At 44.1% G+C, this 17,568-nt stretch overlaps 1 protein-coding gene across 1 annotated transcript in view; it reads left to right on the forward strand.

Moving 5' to 3' along the window:
- The window catches only part of LOC104950313 (receptor-type tyrosine-protein phosphatase F-like), a 36,540-nt gene that overhangs the window by 7,325 nt on the left and 11,647 nt on the right, over positions 1–17,568 (forward strand). The window contains exons 3-5 of the mRNA XM_010776813.1: positions 9,222–9,319; positions 13,156–13,291; positions 13,499–13,674. Of these exons, the coding sequence (XP_010775115.1) occupies positions 9,222–9,319; positions 13,156–13,291; positions 13,499–13,674 (410 nt within the window). The remainder of the gene's footprint in view (positions 1–9,221; positions 9,320–13,155; positions 13,292–13,498; positions 13,675–17,568) is intronic.

Consider the following 17,568-nt stretch of genomic DNA (forward strand, 5'->3'; position numbering starts at 1 on the left):
TTGTAGAGAGTTGTAGGTATCTTTGTCTTGACCTTGGTTAAAATAAAATGTTTAGTGAGGGGAAATTTTACTAGAACAAATATTATTGTGAAAAAAATGACAGGTACATCATAAAATTTGGCCAATGAAATAGAGAATAAAAATATTGATATAACTAGTATATTTCTACACCCGAAACTGGAGTCACCAACTCTTTTCGAAGAATATAAGCATGTATCGATCGATTGGTCTAGGTTTGTTGTTTCAAAAAATTACTGACATCTGTCATACTGTCTACTTGTCTGCGGTAGACACGAAGTTGGATTTCTTGTGTCGGGTGCCTTTTTTGACGCGTACACATGCCGAGATAGTCTTCACGGTCTCGCCGCAGCCCGAGAGGCAGTCTTGCTTCGGGACCCAGTTTCTGCTCTGTTTGTGCACTCTGTGCAATCGGGCACCACAAGTTTCCTGGACTGGATTCCGGTCTTTTTGTCCTGAGCGAACCAATTTATAAAACGCCGGTCTGAAGAAATTAATAAAGGAACAAACGCACCATATTTAATGGAGCTTCCCGGCATGGTTTACCAAGCTCCAGGCATATGCCGGGCATCCGAAGGGGTGGGGACGAATTCCTCTGTGCCTCCGGAGTAATTACATCTTATTCCGGAAGTCCGGTTTTCGTTGCACGGACACCGACTCGCTAGACATTCCCTACCCGGACGAAAATCTACTCGTTGTGACTTCGAGTAAATTCGCATTACGCTTACGATTACGCCCATGATACCGGTGACGTGTTCTACTTTGGACTTTGGTTAATGTGTTTCCATTATGACATTAGTGGACTGCCTGGATCTCGTGTAATTGTAGTCCACATCACAAACCCGTACAGTGCGGTCCAGACGTATGTCGGCCACAACGCATTACCTCTCACTTAGTATCTTCTATTCCGATTATCGGTGTCGTCTCATTCGCAGGGCGTGCGGTGATGGTACTTTAGGTCGATCAGGCGAGGTGTGGTTTCTTCCACAGCCCTCCAAGTGTCGATTCTCTCCCTGGCCGCGTCAAGGAACCCTCGTGGTCTCGATGTTCGAACCCCGAACACTACAGACAGTCCCCCGTTGCCCCTTACCTCTCTCACTTTGTCCCTCCCTCTGACGGTCACCTTATGTGTACCATCCACTCTCTCGTCTGATTGCACCTAACAGCCCGTTCGCTCTCTCGACCTGGACACCTCCCTTCCTTCACTTCTCCCCCTCCTTCTTCTTGTGCGTAGTTCCTCCTTCTGAGTCCTCGACTTGTCCCGGGGTTGTCTGACGTTTATTGGAAAGTTCGCCAACCCTTGCGTCGCCCACCCAACCCAGAGTCCTGTTAGTTCGTCACCACAAATCCTACAATAGTCTTCGGACTTAAAATTTTTGTGGGACGCTCTGGCATCCCCTTCATTGAATACTTGTGCCGTAAATGTACACGGAAAAATCTCCTTACAAATTGAAATACCACGGAAATACGAGTCAGGTAGTAACCACTCTTTTAGTCATTATTATTGTTACTCCTTAATGACTCCTAACCCTTGTCCTTTTCGTGAAAGTGAATTAACCTCCAGCTTACTTTACATCACGTGGTTTTACAACGCTATCAGGGGATACGTATAATTTTATAAGAAATATTGGTGAAATCATTTTCAATCGGGATGCCGTATCATGGTGACAGCGTACGGTAGACTTCACGTTTGTGTAAACTAGGATCCTTCCTAAACGGTTTATGCTAACTTGCGTCCTACCGTTCCTGCTTTCGTCCAGGTCATGGTTTCTGTGGGTGCAGGACGACGACTTCACGTTTTCCCGGCGCGTTCAGATAAGTCGTTTGTACGACTCTGTACCGCCGTTCACACGTCTGGTGTTGTTGTGAGTCTTGTCTCGTCCTTACAAGTGGAAGACCTACTTTAGGTTCCGCTCTTTTCTCGATCTCCCCTTTTTATTACCTGCCCAGTTTTAACGGCCGAGTTGGAACCCTTGAGTTTGCCAAGTGTTCGTTCTGTGCGGAACCACTAAAAACTAGTGGTGAGTACTTCGTTTTTCCCTCCCCCTTTCCCAGACGTTCTACATACATGTGCTCTCTCTTCTTTCTCTCTCTCTCTCTCTCTCTCCTCTCCTCTCTCTCTCTCTCTCTCGCGCTGTCTGTTCTCCTCTCTTTCTCTCTTCGCTAATGGCGATGTCCTTCTACCTTTGTTTTCTCCTTCCTGCCACCCCCACCCTCCTCGTCTCTGCTCGCGGAAAATCTCGCCGTCGTCGAAGAATTCAGGGAGACGCTCACCCAAGTTCTCCCGAGACCAACACCATAGAACATTATTGGGCACCTTCCCTGTGTGTGTGTCTTTTGTGTGTCTTTGCGCGTGCTTCGCGCGCACGTTGTTCCACCTGTAGAAGAGAGTCGGAGGTAAACAAGGGAGGCGGACGCGTGGGAACTTAAGCTCTCCGTCGTCCTGAGTATGGGTTGCTCCTCTTACTTTCGTCGGACACCTCCTCCTCCCTCGGCTCCCGGTCCCCTCCTCCTCCTCTCGCTCCTTCTTTTTTCCTTCTCCGACTTACGACCTCCGCCCGCGGGACGTGTGTGGGGGGGAGGGGGGGCTGACGGGGTGCACGCACCTCCCTTACACTCTACGTAGCTAGGTATGGCGCGGGTCGGTGACGACACTCCTTTGCCACAAACAAATAAAAGAAGAATACTTTTCGTACAAAGAACAAAAAACTCTCGACCAGGTCTAAATGTCCGGACTCCTACTTTTGTTTTTTTCGTCCTGTTTACTTAAGTCTACCGTTGTCGGCACGACTGTTTCGTGATTTATTTGTCTTTCTCGGTGTCTTTTTTGTCGTTCCGTCCGTCGAGTAACGTCCTCATCTAACTGAAAACACTTTTCGACCATATCCTCAACAATTATTTCTCCCTTCTTTAGTAGGCCCTTTCACGTTATAGTGATAACTCCCCTTTGTTGTCTTTCCATGTACTATGCATTCTTGGGACAATTTACTTAGGGGTAAATTTAGGGAAGTTCGTTTCTTTCTTTCCACTAGGACTAGTTAAAGTTCCCTCCTAAAGGAAAACCTTACTTCGACAAAACTTTTAGGAGTCAGTTTGTCGTCCGTTATGGGTAAAATATTAAAACATTACTTTCTAACTGCCTTGGTTTTTGTGGACTATTTTACGTTGTGTGAATTCTATGCAGGGGGGGGTTCAACGGGTATGTTGAAAGGAGTCCAATACGTGATACCGCGATTCTTCGTTAACTTCCCACTATACAACGGTACAGTACAACCTCATACTTCTAAGGTATATGGGTGAACATTTTTGGCAGTACGTGTCCATTTCCTATCTCTGCAAAACATACAAGTATGTTCATATTAGGCTCTGTGTTGGTAGTTTACAGGTCCTTAGAAAGGTAAAGTAGTCGGGGTAGGTTATACAGTACTGCGCTTCAAACTAAATCCCATCATCGACTCCATTTCTTATTTCAACGGTATACACCGATGCACCATGTATAAACTTGGCACAAATATGGACCAGCCATCAACTCAGAAGAGTAGAGTGCCCAGCCTCCTCACCGGTCGTCCCTCAGAAATTGGGGGCTACGGAGAGAAATCCATCCCTCTCGGGCAGGCCTCCACCGTCTTGTCTGTCATTCCACATTTCGTGAGTATGGTCGTTGCGGTGTATAGGTTGAAGAGTTCGATTGCGGTCACTTTACTGCAAAACTACTCCAATTACCAAGAAGTTTTGAACAAGACTCCTGGGTCCTTAAGTTCTCTGTGATCAATGGTCGCTTAGTCTGGGTAATAAACGGTTGCCTCAAATTACTACCAACTTCTTTGTCGGTAGTAAAGGACCTCACCGTTTCCAACCCTAAACAACGACGACCTATCCCTGCGACGATACGCGCTACAACATGTAACTCGCCACACACTCACACTGTTATATTAACCACCTAACATCGCGGCCACCACACCACGATTGTGTGTAACCACAAATTGCCGAAGGTCTAACTCTCCTTTTGTCGCCTACGCAGTAATCGGTGTCGACCCCCGTGTTGTGACCCATTATCTCTGGCCAAGACGTCGTTGGACGGCGCGGTCTGGGCCGGATCGACTTCAGATCGGTCGTTTGTCCTGCTTGGGTCGGCCTGACCGAAGCCGGAAGTCAGCTGGCATCGCAACAGGTAGTCCGCCTCTATTCCTGTCCTTTTGCGCTCGGACGGACTCAGATTACAAGTCTGTCGGCGTGAGCTGTATGTTGTTCGTACCGTGTGTCTATTACGGCAGGGTGGAGACGTGTTGATGTGAGTGGAGTTTCCTATGTCGACGGCCGTCGGCGTTGTTCGGAAGCTTGACGTTTACCTTTACCGGCCTTCCTTGGTAGTCCCCGCGGAGGACACCTTTAGTGTAGAGTACGTGGGTAAACGTTCACGTTCGCACCAAATTCCGTCCTCGGTCCCGGAGACAACTTCGGTCCGCACCACTCTTATGTATTTCGACCGCCACGTGTGTGTCGAAATTTTGTCAGGTGGAGTCGGGACCCGGCCCAGGGTGTGGTGGACAATAGATCGACGTCCCGGAATCGTTACGATCGCGCACTGCCCCGGCTAGGCCAAAGTGGTCTAGTTGCCGACCACGATGAGCGCGACACCCCTTTCCCCCTGCCTTTCCACCCGTAGACACTACGATAGAGGTCTGGGGGAAGTAGAGAGCTGCTGGGTTAGTCTACGGTTAGGTGTAGTGTGAATCACGACTCGATTCATTTGTGCTCCGTCGTTAGATTTACCCCAATAATAAGTCCGACTTTCACTCCATTCTGCACACCTCTTCACTTCATATGGTGTGAATATGTGTGTGCCGTGTACGCTCCCCACACGTCTTGTTCTCACACGTTACTCCTTCTTGTCCCGGGAAACACTTTGGAGGACGGTACTCCTTCGTCCCTCTTCCCCCTTTTTCCGATTTTCCTCCTTACCAGAGGCCCCTTTTCCAGTCGGAATTTTCTACCTTGCAAAGAAATGTCGTCCAGGGTCGCCGTAAATCAAGGTTACCGGTAAGTCGTCGTCCACTTACGGAAACCCGTTAGTCTACCCGGTTAGGCCCCGCCCACGCGCTTGTTGAGCACCGTATTACTCTGTGTCGTGCTCCGTTTGGTTACGTCTAGCTCCTCCTTGGTAACGTGATCTGCCCCTTGTGCGACGATTTGTCTGCCTGGACCCCCCAGGGAAACTGGGTCCGTAGTTGCTGACGCTCAGTCGACGAAGAGTTAGAGGGAAGGTTAACGTGGTCTAGTTAATTTTCTCAAAGGAAACATAAAGTATCTCTCCTTGACTCTCCTTCGACTTGGGACGTTCTTCGACTACTTGTCGGTTCAGGTGTGTTTACTTTCCCTGACCCCCCTACCTCTACTCCACACTGATTCATTGTCACCTTCATGGGTGGAAGGGACAAACGCGAAGTGTCTCCCGTTTTCTCTCTCCCTCCCATAATTATCCTTATCAATAGGGTAGTACTTGGAGATCGAGAAATGGGTCACAGCGTAGACATGTTAACAAGGCTTTCATCAAGGTCGGAAGGTTATTACATTGGTGTTAGACTTTCGTGTCGCCATGTTTAATAGAATTTGAGCGACGTCTGAAAGCATCTTTGGAGTAGTAACCGGGCGGACATTAACCAGGACCCGCCTATACCATCCGATCGTTATTGTTCGGCTGATCTCGCAATAATAAGGACGTGTAAATGCGGTCAGGGTGTCACTTTTTCCCGTGTGTCGGTGGAGGGTGGTCGGTAGGACACTAACCAGCATGTACCTCTTTCTCGAGGTCTGTCTCCCACCGTGAGTCGTCACACGCAGAGGTCCGGATAAGTATTGGTCGGGGAAACATTCCCCACGTACTACAACCGTCGGTGCAGTCGCCAGACGTTCCGACACCACCGTACGCCTTTTATCATACTTATCTTTTACTCTCAAGCATTTACTTCGTAGTCCCTTTTTCCCTCCACCCGAGTTATTCAGTTCGATATTTGAGTAGTCTACTTAAAGATACCGCGGTTTTGGTGTATCCGACCGGATTTCTTGTCCGGTTCCCAAGTAATTGACTTAATTCAGTGCTATTGTATGTTTAAGGTTCAGTAAGAATTCACTTCTCCGTTGTGTAAACATATCATAGGTCCAACTTCTCGATTTTGGATGTGACATTCATTTTTCTTTTTAGTTGTCAATTCATTTCGGTCGTTTACAACTTCCGATCAATTTAAGGTAAATGTATGGGCGGTCATGGAAAGCCGGACGCAAAGGTGCCACACGCGTGTCACTTCCGAAAAATTCTCTATTAACTGCCTCGAAATCAATCGGGAGCAACGTCGGAAGACAAGAAAAACTTTATGGTTACCACGTCGGTTTTGTGTAAAGAGTGGGATTGATTCCCACAACTTGTCGGTTCGACACGAAAGTAATCCTCCGTTGCAGTCGACCGGTAAAGGTTTGAGCTGTGAGTGACATGACATTTTTCCTTAGGCAGAGTTAGAAGTACCTCTTTAATACTAGACTTTCTGTTTCGTAGGCGGAACCAATGGAGAGTAGAAGTGACTATAATTGCATTTCCTTTAACTTCCATTGCCAACCACACTCGTCGGAACCAGTCGTTCCTCGTGTCGAGTAATGTAAAGGACTAGTTGGTCTTCTTTGGTTGTTAGTCTTCACAGGTTCACGTCAAAGTGGGTGTGTTTGTGTCTCCTCTCTCTATGTTATTGAGAATGAAGAATTTCTGGTCCTACCGCTATGCTAATTTACTACTCTGGTGTCGGTCGTGGCCCGGGTACTGGGTGTTGTAAGCCCCAACGAGGTATAGGCGCTGGTACGGCATTCCCTGGACCTTGTCCAGACTTATCTGAACGGACTCTTCAGTAGACACTCCTTTTCTTTTTTCTCTTTCACGTCCACCGTGACACCTGTAGTCTACATCGTTTCCAGGGAAGAATACCTTTACCTGTCATTCCAATGAATCTGATAGGAATTTTCGTTTTTCGTCTTGCACCACTTCCACTTCAGTTGGTAAGTTGTTTAAAAATACCAATAATCATAATACCACTAACCCTAAATTTTTCATCAGTTTAATTTCTTAATAAGTCTTTGACCGTTCACTTAATGCATCCACGAAAAATTGATGTTATCTTCGTTAGTTGTCTCGATACTTTTTGTATTAGTAATATGAAAAAGATTACTACTACTCTATTGTTCCCTTGTTGTTCCTTTTTTTACATATATTTTGCTGACACAATCCCGCGAGTAATTAGCATAAATAGTGTTATCCTATACCGAACGTTCTATGTTTTTGTTGCCTAGCTTTATTTGTAAAAAAAAATAATATGAAACAAGAAGGAAAAAAATTTAACCTAAAAAGTCAACCTAATATGGACTTTCAGCCCATTAGTTGAATTTTTTATGACACTGTGGTAAAAAAAGAGGTTATTACTAAAAATATTCATTTACCTATTGTAAAATATTAGCACTATAGTTAATAAACCTGGGTTTATTAGCTCTATACTAAACGGTTATTAGCTCGTCGGGATGAACAAAATAACGCTTTTCTTGTCCCTCGGTTTACTGGTTGATAGCCGTGGTAAAGATCATTGACCCGTCTGGACTCCTCTTGAACAGGACAATTACTGTCTGGTACCAAGACCCTTACCGTCGTCTTGCTAGTATTTCGTATCTAGTATTGGTTCTCTGTGAGCGTTTTGTTATTGGTAGGGAGCGTTACTTCAATACAAAGATATTTGTCACGTAGGCAATCTCTACCACTGTCTCGTCCACACTCTGTCCTCCCCTCTCTCCGTCCCCACTACAGACAGGGAACCAGCGGCGCCTCTTTTACCCCCGGTTCCTTTCCTGAGTGGAAGAAGTATCACAGGTGTGGCACCTGGCCTTCCCCTCCTCTTATCCACTGCCATCCCACGCAAGGTGGAACCAACTTTACTCTGGAGAGATACGATGAAACGCAGGTTACTGCCTCCGCCTATTCCTTACCCTCCACTAGGAGAGAGGTAATGTTGCTCTCAAAATGCAGCAGATTGATGCTTTTAACTTCAACATTTAAAAACAAATCTTCCCGGGGGAGCATGCCCCCGGACCCCCCTAGAGGAGGTTAGGTCCCCCCCCCACTTCAATCATGTTCACATGGATAGGATACTAAATACATTTGCACACATATTGTGTCCATATCTTTCTGTTTTGGTGGTCATGCCACAACCGTGCACATGCATGCATACGTGAGTCATGGTAAAATATCTGGATTAAGAGGTTGCTTTTGATTTGCACAGCAAAAAAAAAAAAAAAATGGGCTGTGTTTTTTTAGTTTTTTTAAGCAGAGTTCAATAATGTGTACGGCCCTCGGAGGATGTTGAAAAAATTGAAATGGCCCTTGAGAAGAAAAAGATTCCCCACCCCTGCTTTAGAGCCTCTTCATGTGTCGCATACAGTAACTTTTACCACACAAGGCAAGTTCCCAGCAATCCGTTTAAGCACAGAGCCTTGCCAAGTTCAGAGGCACAGAGGGAATTTGTGTCGGTAGATTAGCAATAAATCGTCCAATAACTCTGCGATGAGAAATCTAGAGAATGACAGGGGGAGGGTTGTTGGATTAATCCAGCCCAAGCACTCCAGGCTGGGCCGTAAGATAGTCTATTGTAAGGAAAGAGGTTTTCAAAGAAATGAGTTTTGGCTGATGACCAGTGAGTTCCTTTTTCTTCTGTGGGAAGCGACAGTGTGACTGATTTGTAGAGACTTGTGGGTTCTTGCTCTGATCCCACCTCTGCCACCCATTGAGTGTTGTGGAATCAGAGCGATGTCTGCCTCCTGCTTCCATCCAGGAGCATGCTCACCCAGTCACTCATGTGCATCGCCGTGCCCACCCCACCTCTGTCCTCCTCACTTAGCATGACGACATCAACAAATGTCACCAGCCTGTTTCAACTTTTGAGCTCTCTCTCTCTCACCTCTCTCTTCTCTCTCTCTCTCTCTTTCTTCATGCATCGTTGAACAAAGTGCACTCTCTTCACCGTTCCACAGCCACCTCATGGTCCCACCGGCAGCCTCACTCACCCCGTGGTCCAACCATTGTTTGTGTCGATGTGCGTGTTTGGTGTAGGCACAGCTCGGTCTCACTCTTTTCTTTGTGTTTCCCCATGTTCCTCTTCCTCCTCTTCCTTTCCCAGGAATGAGGGAACACCCACCCATTCCTGTCACTGACCTGGCCGACCACATAGAGCGACTGAAGGCCAATGACGGCCTCCGCTTTTCCCAGGAGTATGAGGTAAGACCCGTGCACTCATAATGCGTCAAAGTCTCTTTGAAGCATATACATGGGTTTCATTGTTATTTTGTCTGAAAGGAATTTGTGTCATTATGCCTCTTTGATCCCATATGCATGTATTCTAATGGATTATGGAAGACTTCTTTCACAGACATTTTTCAGTCATTTTTACAACTCTATTACCAATCCCACCAGGAAACTCACACTTACAATGAATGCTGCAAGATGCTTTCTCACAAAACTAGCAGGTGGCGAGTTGCTTAAGCAATCTGTGTGCGTCTTGATGTTTCCCCGGAAGAATGTTATTTTGCAGGCGGTCTCCCCATTGCAACTCGGTGAGGGATTATCTCTTGTCAGTGTTCTTACTAGAAAGAAAAAAAGGAGCACATTTACATTTAAAGTGGCACACAGAGGGTTTGGGGACGAAGCAAGGCCAGGTGAAGAGAAAAGGCATCCTAGAATACAGAAAAACAAGAGCCGTCTTTTATTTATTTGTCCTGAACGTTCGATCCGTTTTGTCTAATCAGCTCTATTCCTCACATTGATAGGTCTAACAGCCTGGCCGTTGGAACGATTGTAGATTTTTTTTTTTACTTTCACCTAAAAAGTGTGTACAGTATGAGTTGCTACAGCATGAAATGTGCTCTTTCATTTCGAACTCCCCAGAGGAACAGCTAATTTATTTTGGTGACCTCATGACCTATCCTCCAGCATCACCACAAGCCAAACTTTTATTAATGCTCTGTTCAAAATGTGAAAATAACATTACTGTTATAAACCCTGTGCCATTGTCACAATGAAAAGAAAAATCATTTACAACCTTATATGGTGCTTACAATAACATCCAATGTTATTGAGTGTTTGGTCTTGCATGAATGAGGGGAATTAAATTAATTCAGATTTCATGCATGAGCTTTTCTTAATTGTAGTACAAAATGTATTCTAATTTAACAACCATGCAAATCCTACCTTCAAGAAGGTTAGGGTGCCACGTTTTTGTTGAAACTGCTGGAGTGGCATTACTTTGACTTCAATGTATTTTTGTGGTGATTATCTTATACTGAGAGGTGTTTGTAATACTTTTCAACCTCCTTTATATCAGTGAGGGTAGACTAAAACATTAAAAAAGTATAATTTTGAATATAATCTGTAAGAAGGAGCCATTATAATGTGTAGAAAAATACTTGTACGACAATACAGTTTATATAATATGACGTAGAACATATTGAAGTGATTCGCCATCAAATGAACTGGGGAGATAATTAGGCCGTGGTAAAAGTCTGCACTCAGTTAAGTGCTGTCTTGTGTTACTCAGAGCCATCCAGCACATCACCCTCCCAGCCTGTTGAGTTAGTGTAAACGAATCAGGCCCTGGAAGTGGCTTGTATGACTGCAGGCAACCGGCCCGGCCCCGTTCCCTCTCCGCAAGTCATTCCAAGCCAGGGAAGACCCCCTCCATGGCCCGGCAGATGGCCCACTATCTCTGTGCCAGCCGAGGCGGAGCTCACAGCGCTTTGTCACGTTCGCCGGCTGCTCGCGTTGAGCCTTACCCAAAGGAACAGAATTTATAGAGGCTTCACCACTCCCTCTCCCCGATGTTTTAGGCGGCCTGACACTTCCTTAGCCACCAACGCCAGTCCACATAAGACTGAGCAATGTGCACAGCGGGTAATGAGCAGAATTTGACAATCAGGCATGCTGCAGCCCCCCCCCCGACTGTTTCTTTAACGCAGGAAGCAACATCACGCTGCAGTCGTCATAGCATCATTATGTCCATTTGAAAGCGTTTCCAATGCGTCAGCAAGAATACCTTGGGCGTTTGCTTCTCACCTCTTTCTAGCATCTCTACCTAACTTGTTTACTAGTTGTCATGAGCCTAGTGTGCCTGCTGTGTTCACTGAGCTCTCAAATGGCTATGACTTTTTTTGACTGCAAATTAAATCTTTCTCTTCTTACTGGCGGGCACGGACAGAGAAAATTGGCAATGCTGAGCTCATCAGCAGCAATAGGCCTATACCCGCATGACTCTTAGTGCTGAGCAATTTGGAGCTGTAGTGGAACATTTCTTGTATATGAGCACTACGCATTTTTCATATTTTGTTCGAAGACAAATATCATGTACATGACTTTCTCTGGCAATTAACTTTGAATATAACAAAGCTTGTATATAACCGATTCTCGGTGTCACTTTACGTAATAAGACAAGATAGTGATAACTGAAAAGTAACTGTCGTCACAGGAGAGCAATTAAAAGCTAATTTCCTGTACTTTGTGATTTACAAATTAACTTAAAGTATCTTGATTGTTTTAATTAGACAAACCATACATTTATGAAGTCTAGCTTAGGACTCCAGTGTTAAAGATGCTACATTGCTGATCACTTTATGGTCCTGGATCTGAATCTCCACACGCTCCAGGCCTCACCCTGTGCCCTCCAGTTTATCATAATCCAATAATTATTATGATTATTATGAGTGAGCTGTCCTGCTTTGACACAAGATAACCTCTAATAATTAAATTAGTGCTCCAGCTCTGTTAAGTAAGTGAAGGATTTTCGAAGGTGTCATTCTGACTCCTGCTGGATTTGCGAGGGGAAAGGTCTGGGGAATTAGTGGACATGGTTCCGGTGTGAGCCGAGGGAGATCGATTCGGAATAACAAGAGACTCTGTGACATTATCGAGCCAAGGGATGGGAGGCCGTCACATATCTCCCCCGATCAATATGTATGCAGTCTACTGTCGTCTCAGCCCGGGAGACAAATGGCGTAAGAAGCAAGGGGTTAGAAAGGATAAAATGGAGAGGATGGAACCAAAATGCAAGATAGGAAAGGGCAACAGAAATAGAAGATGAGGAAAGAAAGAAAGACCGAGGATGAGAAAGTTGAATGGTTACCACAGGAAATCATGCATGTGACTTCTCAGAATTAGGTAATTCGATAGGACCGCCCTAGAGGGAGAGGATGAGTGTTCGTGGTCGCCTGCAAGCTTAGTACGAAACCTTTACTCGTTTCCCAGCTGAAATCTATATGTTCATCATGTTGGCATTAGGAATTGGAGGAATATGTTTGCCCTGTTCAAACAATCCGTGGAAGGTGGCTCTTTTTAGTCGTTGTTGATTTAAATCACGAAACCGTTTCTTCCTCATCAGCATTCAAGGCATCTAATATCATGCAAATAATGAACCTGTTGTAGTTGCAGTGATGCGGCAACATGACACTTTAGCCTCTTTCACACAGCCTGTTCAAGGTGGTGCCGTTCGTCTGCCTCGCTGTTCAGTATAAAGGGTACAGAGATGGATTTCGGGGGCATAGTTGCTCAGCCAGCAGTGGAGATAGTCACAGAGCCGAATTAACGTCTGTGAAAAAGGGAAAACCGTCAGGGCAGAACTAAACTGGCAAACACACACTACACCAATCCTCTTTTGCTTCCTTTCTAAAATCACACACCAGTGTAGAATGAAAGTGGCGTAGTTTAGTTCAGCAACAAAACATCACAGCGGATATTTTTTGCGTAATAAAAAAAAAGGGGCCATTGTTAACTGCTAGCTTTACTCTGCACAGTCTCCTACACTGTATAAAAGCACTTGTAGCATTCTACTGTGGCTTTTCAAGAGACATGATGTGGGTATATGTTCCATTTAAAGGCTTTGTTGACCACAGTATACTGCTGTTGAATGGGTGACAGCAGAAAGTATAATAAGTGTACCCTATTGCCTTACACTCTTTCTGTCTTGCTACCTTTTAACTGTGTAACACTCAAGAGCCTCCTTTGTGCTTCTGTTGTCTTTCTCTCTCTCCATCTTCCTGTCTCTTATTCTCTCATTCCCTCTCTCACAGTCCGTTGACCCGGGGCAGCAGTTTACCTGGGAGAACTCCAACATGGAAGTCAACAAGCCAAAGAATCGCTATGCAAACGTCATCGCCTATGACCACTCCAGAGTGGTGCTCACCTCTGTTGATGGTAAGGGCTCAGGTAACCTCTCCGCCCCGTCACATCGACATACTTCACAAATACCAATGACATTTAGTATGCCTACAGCTGCTTTAGAAATCCCCAGTTCAACCACGTACACACATACACTGTTGTCGCTTTAATATAGAGTGTTGCAACCTTATCAGATCAATAAACCATGCTGTGTAATATAACCCGTGAGTTGCTTCATGTATGTCTTTGTTACAGCGGTTCCAGGCAGTGACTACATCAACGCCAACTACATCGACGGCTACAGGAAGCAGAATGCCTACATCGCCACTCAGGGGCCGCTGCCGGAGACCCTGAGCGACTTCTGGAGGATGGTGTGGGAACAACGGTCCAACACCATCGTCATGATGACCCGACTGGAGGAGAAGTCCCGGGTAAGGAGAGACGGTGTCATTTAGTGTACTAGAAAGCGCTGACAATCATTGACTTCATACCAGTTCAATCTTAATGATGTATTCATTTACTGACATGTTCCTAGTAAAACATTTAATTACACATTAAACAACACGTGAAGTCAATCATTAGAAATTGTAAAAAAAATTACTTCCTCATAATAAATGTGTGAAATACAATGCAACAAAGAAGCCAGAAACACTTGTTGTAGATTTCAAAGCATTTACATGGAGCAGATTATGGTCAAACACAAGGTATGATTGAAGTCACACTCTTTACAACTACTGGTGGCCTCTATGAATCGGACGATATGTGATACTAGAGGAGAACAGATGACTATCGTGTACAACTCAAGGCCATTGAAGTCAACCGTATCAGACGTGTCAGCAGAAATGGATCCCCCTGACATGTAAATGTATATATTTGTATGTAGTTCAACACCTGGGAAGTAACATTACACCCAAAAAACCTGAAGGCATATAGACACCCGACCCTACTTAAAAGCAGGATTTGTCAGCCTGATCAAAGTCTCAAGCACTTCAAAGGATATTTTTGTGTTACTGCTCCGCTCATGATTCTTCTGCAATCTCCAAAAACTTCTCCGTGAATTCAGTCTAAATCTGTTTGTGAAGAAAAATTGCACAACAGCTTTTCTACTATTTTCCATTTTCCCCCCTGCTGTTTGTTTGCCACTTATGGCTAAATAACCATGGCAGCTTTGCATATCATGACAACACGCGCATACCCTCGACTGAAAATCAGCTCAATTATGAACATGTAGAGTATAGTTACATTTAAATGTTCACAATCATGCAAATTATTTTTCAGTTGTTATTTAGAAACTTCTCAGAGAGTTTCGATACTTGATTGCTCCATATTTATTTTAGCTACACTGCGCCAATGTTTCATTGTGTGTCTCGTGTGTTTGCACTTTCTGAGTGTGATTTTCGAAAGACTCGGCACGCAGTATAATGAAAACTCTGAAGTTGGAGTTAAGAGGATTGTCTCCCAACAATACTGTGTGCTTCCTAAAATACACTCAAGCTAATAAAAGCGAAAATAGAGCATGAGGCTAAATTGAGATCCAAAATTGGGATGGGTTTATTTAATTACCTTCACAAAATCATGCTCATGAATTCCTTGGAGGAAATAAATCAGTGTGGAGCCCTGCCAGTGTGTGGTGCTTTATTAGTGTGTGCACTCGGTGCCCTAATGAAACAGAGTCCCCAGACTACGAACTGGAAGCTACCGGGATTGTAAATGAAGTTCATTTCCAAAATCCTAGACATCGATTTTGTTTTGTTTTTAAGGTTGGTTTGAGTCATTACCTGAAGCTCAGTTCATTATTCAGCATCTACAGAGAGTCTGTATAAAGCAATCGTTTTGTCAAGTAAAGCTTCAAATGACTTCCTTCAAATCGTACCATCATCTTTTGTGATTTTGAGCCATCGATGCAATCAATAATTTAAGCAAATTGAGGGCACACAATGTCTTTGTGGAACAGAGCTCATGTATTCATACCTTAGAGAAAATCTACACCTAAGATATTCTTCATAACATGATTTTTATATCACATTCAGTCAATGCTAGGGAGGATACACACCTCCTCACAGATATCCTTCCATGTATTAAGTGTGTTTGAGTGGCAATCCCCAAGCTTTAGGACGGATGAACATGCTCTCTGGCTTTGATCTCAGACTCTCAGGCGCACATAGGAAAAAACATCCTCACACCACAACACAAGGAACCTAAAGGGAAATCAAATGGCCTCACAACCTGAGCCCACCCCCTACACACATTTGAGAAGCAATTGGCTAACCAACACTTTGGAGACGGATGTAAAGAACCAAGCTCAACAAAAATATTCTCCATTTTTCCTGTCAGGGTATCTTGAAATCTTCAGTATAACATCATCAAATGGTTTGGAGCTGGAACAGCCATACCAGTAAGGTGTTTAATTACCCTCTCTAAGAAGAGCATGTGAGGTGTTTATCTGCATTGCTGACATTTCTACTATTGGAAGATATTTCCATATATATTAACTGGGTTTTCTGCTAGAAAAAGAAATGTTTGTGTTCAATTACTCTTTGAACACTGGTTTGTATAAATCACAATTACATTCCTCGCTTTACAGAACAGCACATTTTTATTTAAATTATAATTAGGCGTCAAACTGTGAATTAAATTGATGATATTGTTTCTGCGTTAGCGTTAACAAAAATAACGAAATTGTTTAATAACTGACTTGAAAAATCCTATCAGACTGCAAACTGCATTAGGCAAACAATGTTTGAAAGTTGCTAATGAATAGAGATTTAATATGACAACGCATAACAAAACGCTGACAATACTCTTGATTAGACACATAGCATGCCACATTTTTAGGGAAAATATCCTTCCTCTATTTGTGTATTTCTGTGTCACACACAGACATATTGAGTGAGTTAACCTTCCACCACCCAGACACACTGATGACTTATGCCAAACAGAACTGGAGCTTGACAAATATGATGATGAACCCCGGCAGCAGGCGAAATTTAGCTATCATTACCAGTTAGTAAAACCCTAAAAGGTCAGGACTTGAAATGAGACCAGAGGTATTACTCTCTGTGTGTGTGTGTGTGTGTGTGTGTGTGTGTGTGTGTGTGTGTGTGTGTGTGTGTGTGTGTGTGTGTGTGTGTGTGTGTGTGTGTGTGTGTGTGTGTGTGTGTGTGTGTGTGCGTCTAGATGAGACATTTGTGTCCTCTGCAAAAAGGCCAGGCAACGACATGTGAGAAGCAAGGTTCAAAGCCGCAGCAGATGATAGGTGTGTGTGTGTGTGTGTGTGTGTGTGTGTGTGTGTGTGCGTGCGTGCGTGCGTGCGTGCGTGTGTGTGTGTGTGTGTGGGGGGCCTGTTTCCGACTGCTATTGTGGAACATTACAATATAATCATTTAATGTCATTATACATGTACAATGAAAAAAATAAAAGGTACCATCAAGTGCAATAACAGTTTAGCATGAAAGGGCGGTAACACAAGCAATTTATCTAAACATTTAGCAAAAGTGCACCACATCCAGTAATATTTAGGCTCTATTTAAAAAAAAAAAAACATAACATCGTTTGCCACAAAGGAGTTTGTAGGATTTTGAGTCATTGGCCGGTTGCAGGTTTTGCTATCTGTTGCTGGTGTGATGTGAACCTTACTCACAATACTCCATATTGATGTGGTAAGAACTATATTTCACATGGTGAATGTATGGTTAAATGCTTATTTATTGTACACATCGAGCTGATACAGAGCAACATGATCATACATTTGAAATTGTGTTTCTGTCCATCTGATAAGTCCAATATTCACTATCTTTTAGCCCTGTCTTTGCTCTCCACCAACTCCTTAGTAAAGTACTTGGCTCTTTAGCTGCTCAATGTTCTGCTTTCTTCACCAGCTATTCTCTAACTGTCTGTTTGATCGTCTGAAGAAAACAGCTGCTGCTGGAATTGGGGTTTTCACTTTATACCCCCGTCACATTCTTACCCATTTGAAAAACACACCCCGCTATCCGTCACACGCGCTCTCACAAACCATATAGCTTTACGGTCTAGTTTCTGATTCCTTGCAATTACCTTAGATTAATAGAAATACTCTCGCTTAGAACACACTGTACACCAATACACATGCTTATCAAGGACGTTGGTTAATGAGGAGGTCAAAATTAGAATCTATCCTTTAATTATACTAGTAGATACAAAATAATGCATTACACCAATGGGCTGAAATGTGCGCTCTTTGTCTTCGTCATTTTGTTTTTGCATAACAGAATACATGCTGAATTCCAGTGCATAAACAACTATCCACTTGAAAACAGCCTTCATGGCGCAGTTGGACAGCCAAT

Source organism: Notothenia coriiceps, unplaced genomic scaffold (assembly GCF_000735185.1).
Source record: "Notothenia coriiceps isolate Sejong01 unplaced genomic scaffold, NC01 NC01_scaffold00017392, whole genome shotgun sequence".
In the NCBI taxonomy this organism is placed as follows: Eukaryota; Metazoa; Chordata; class Actinopteri; order Perciformes; family Nototheniidae; genus Notothenia; species Notothenia coriiceps.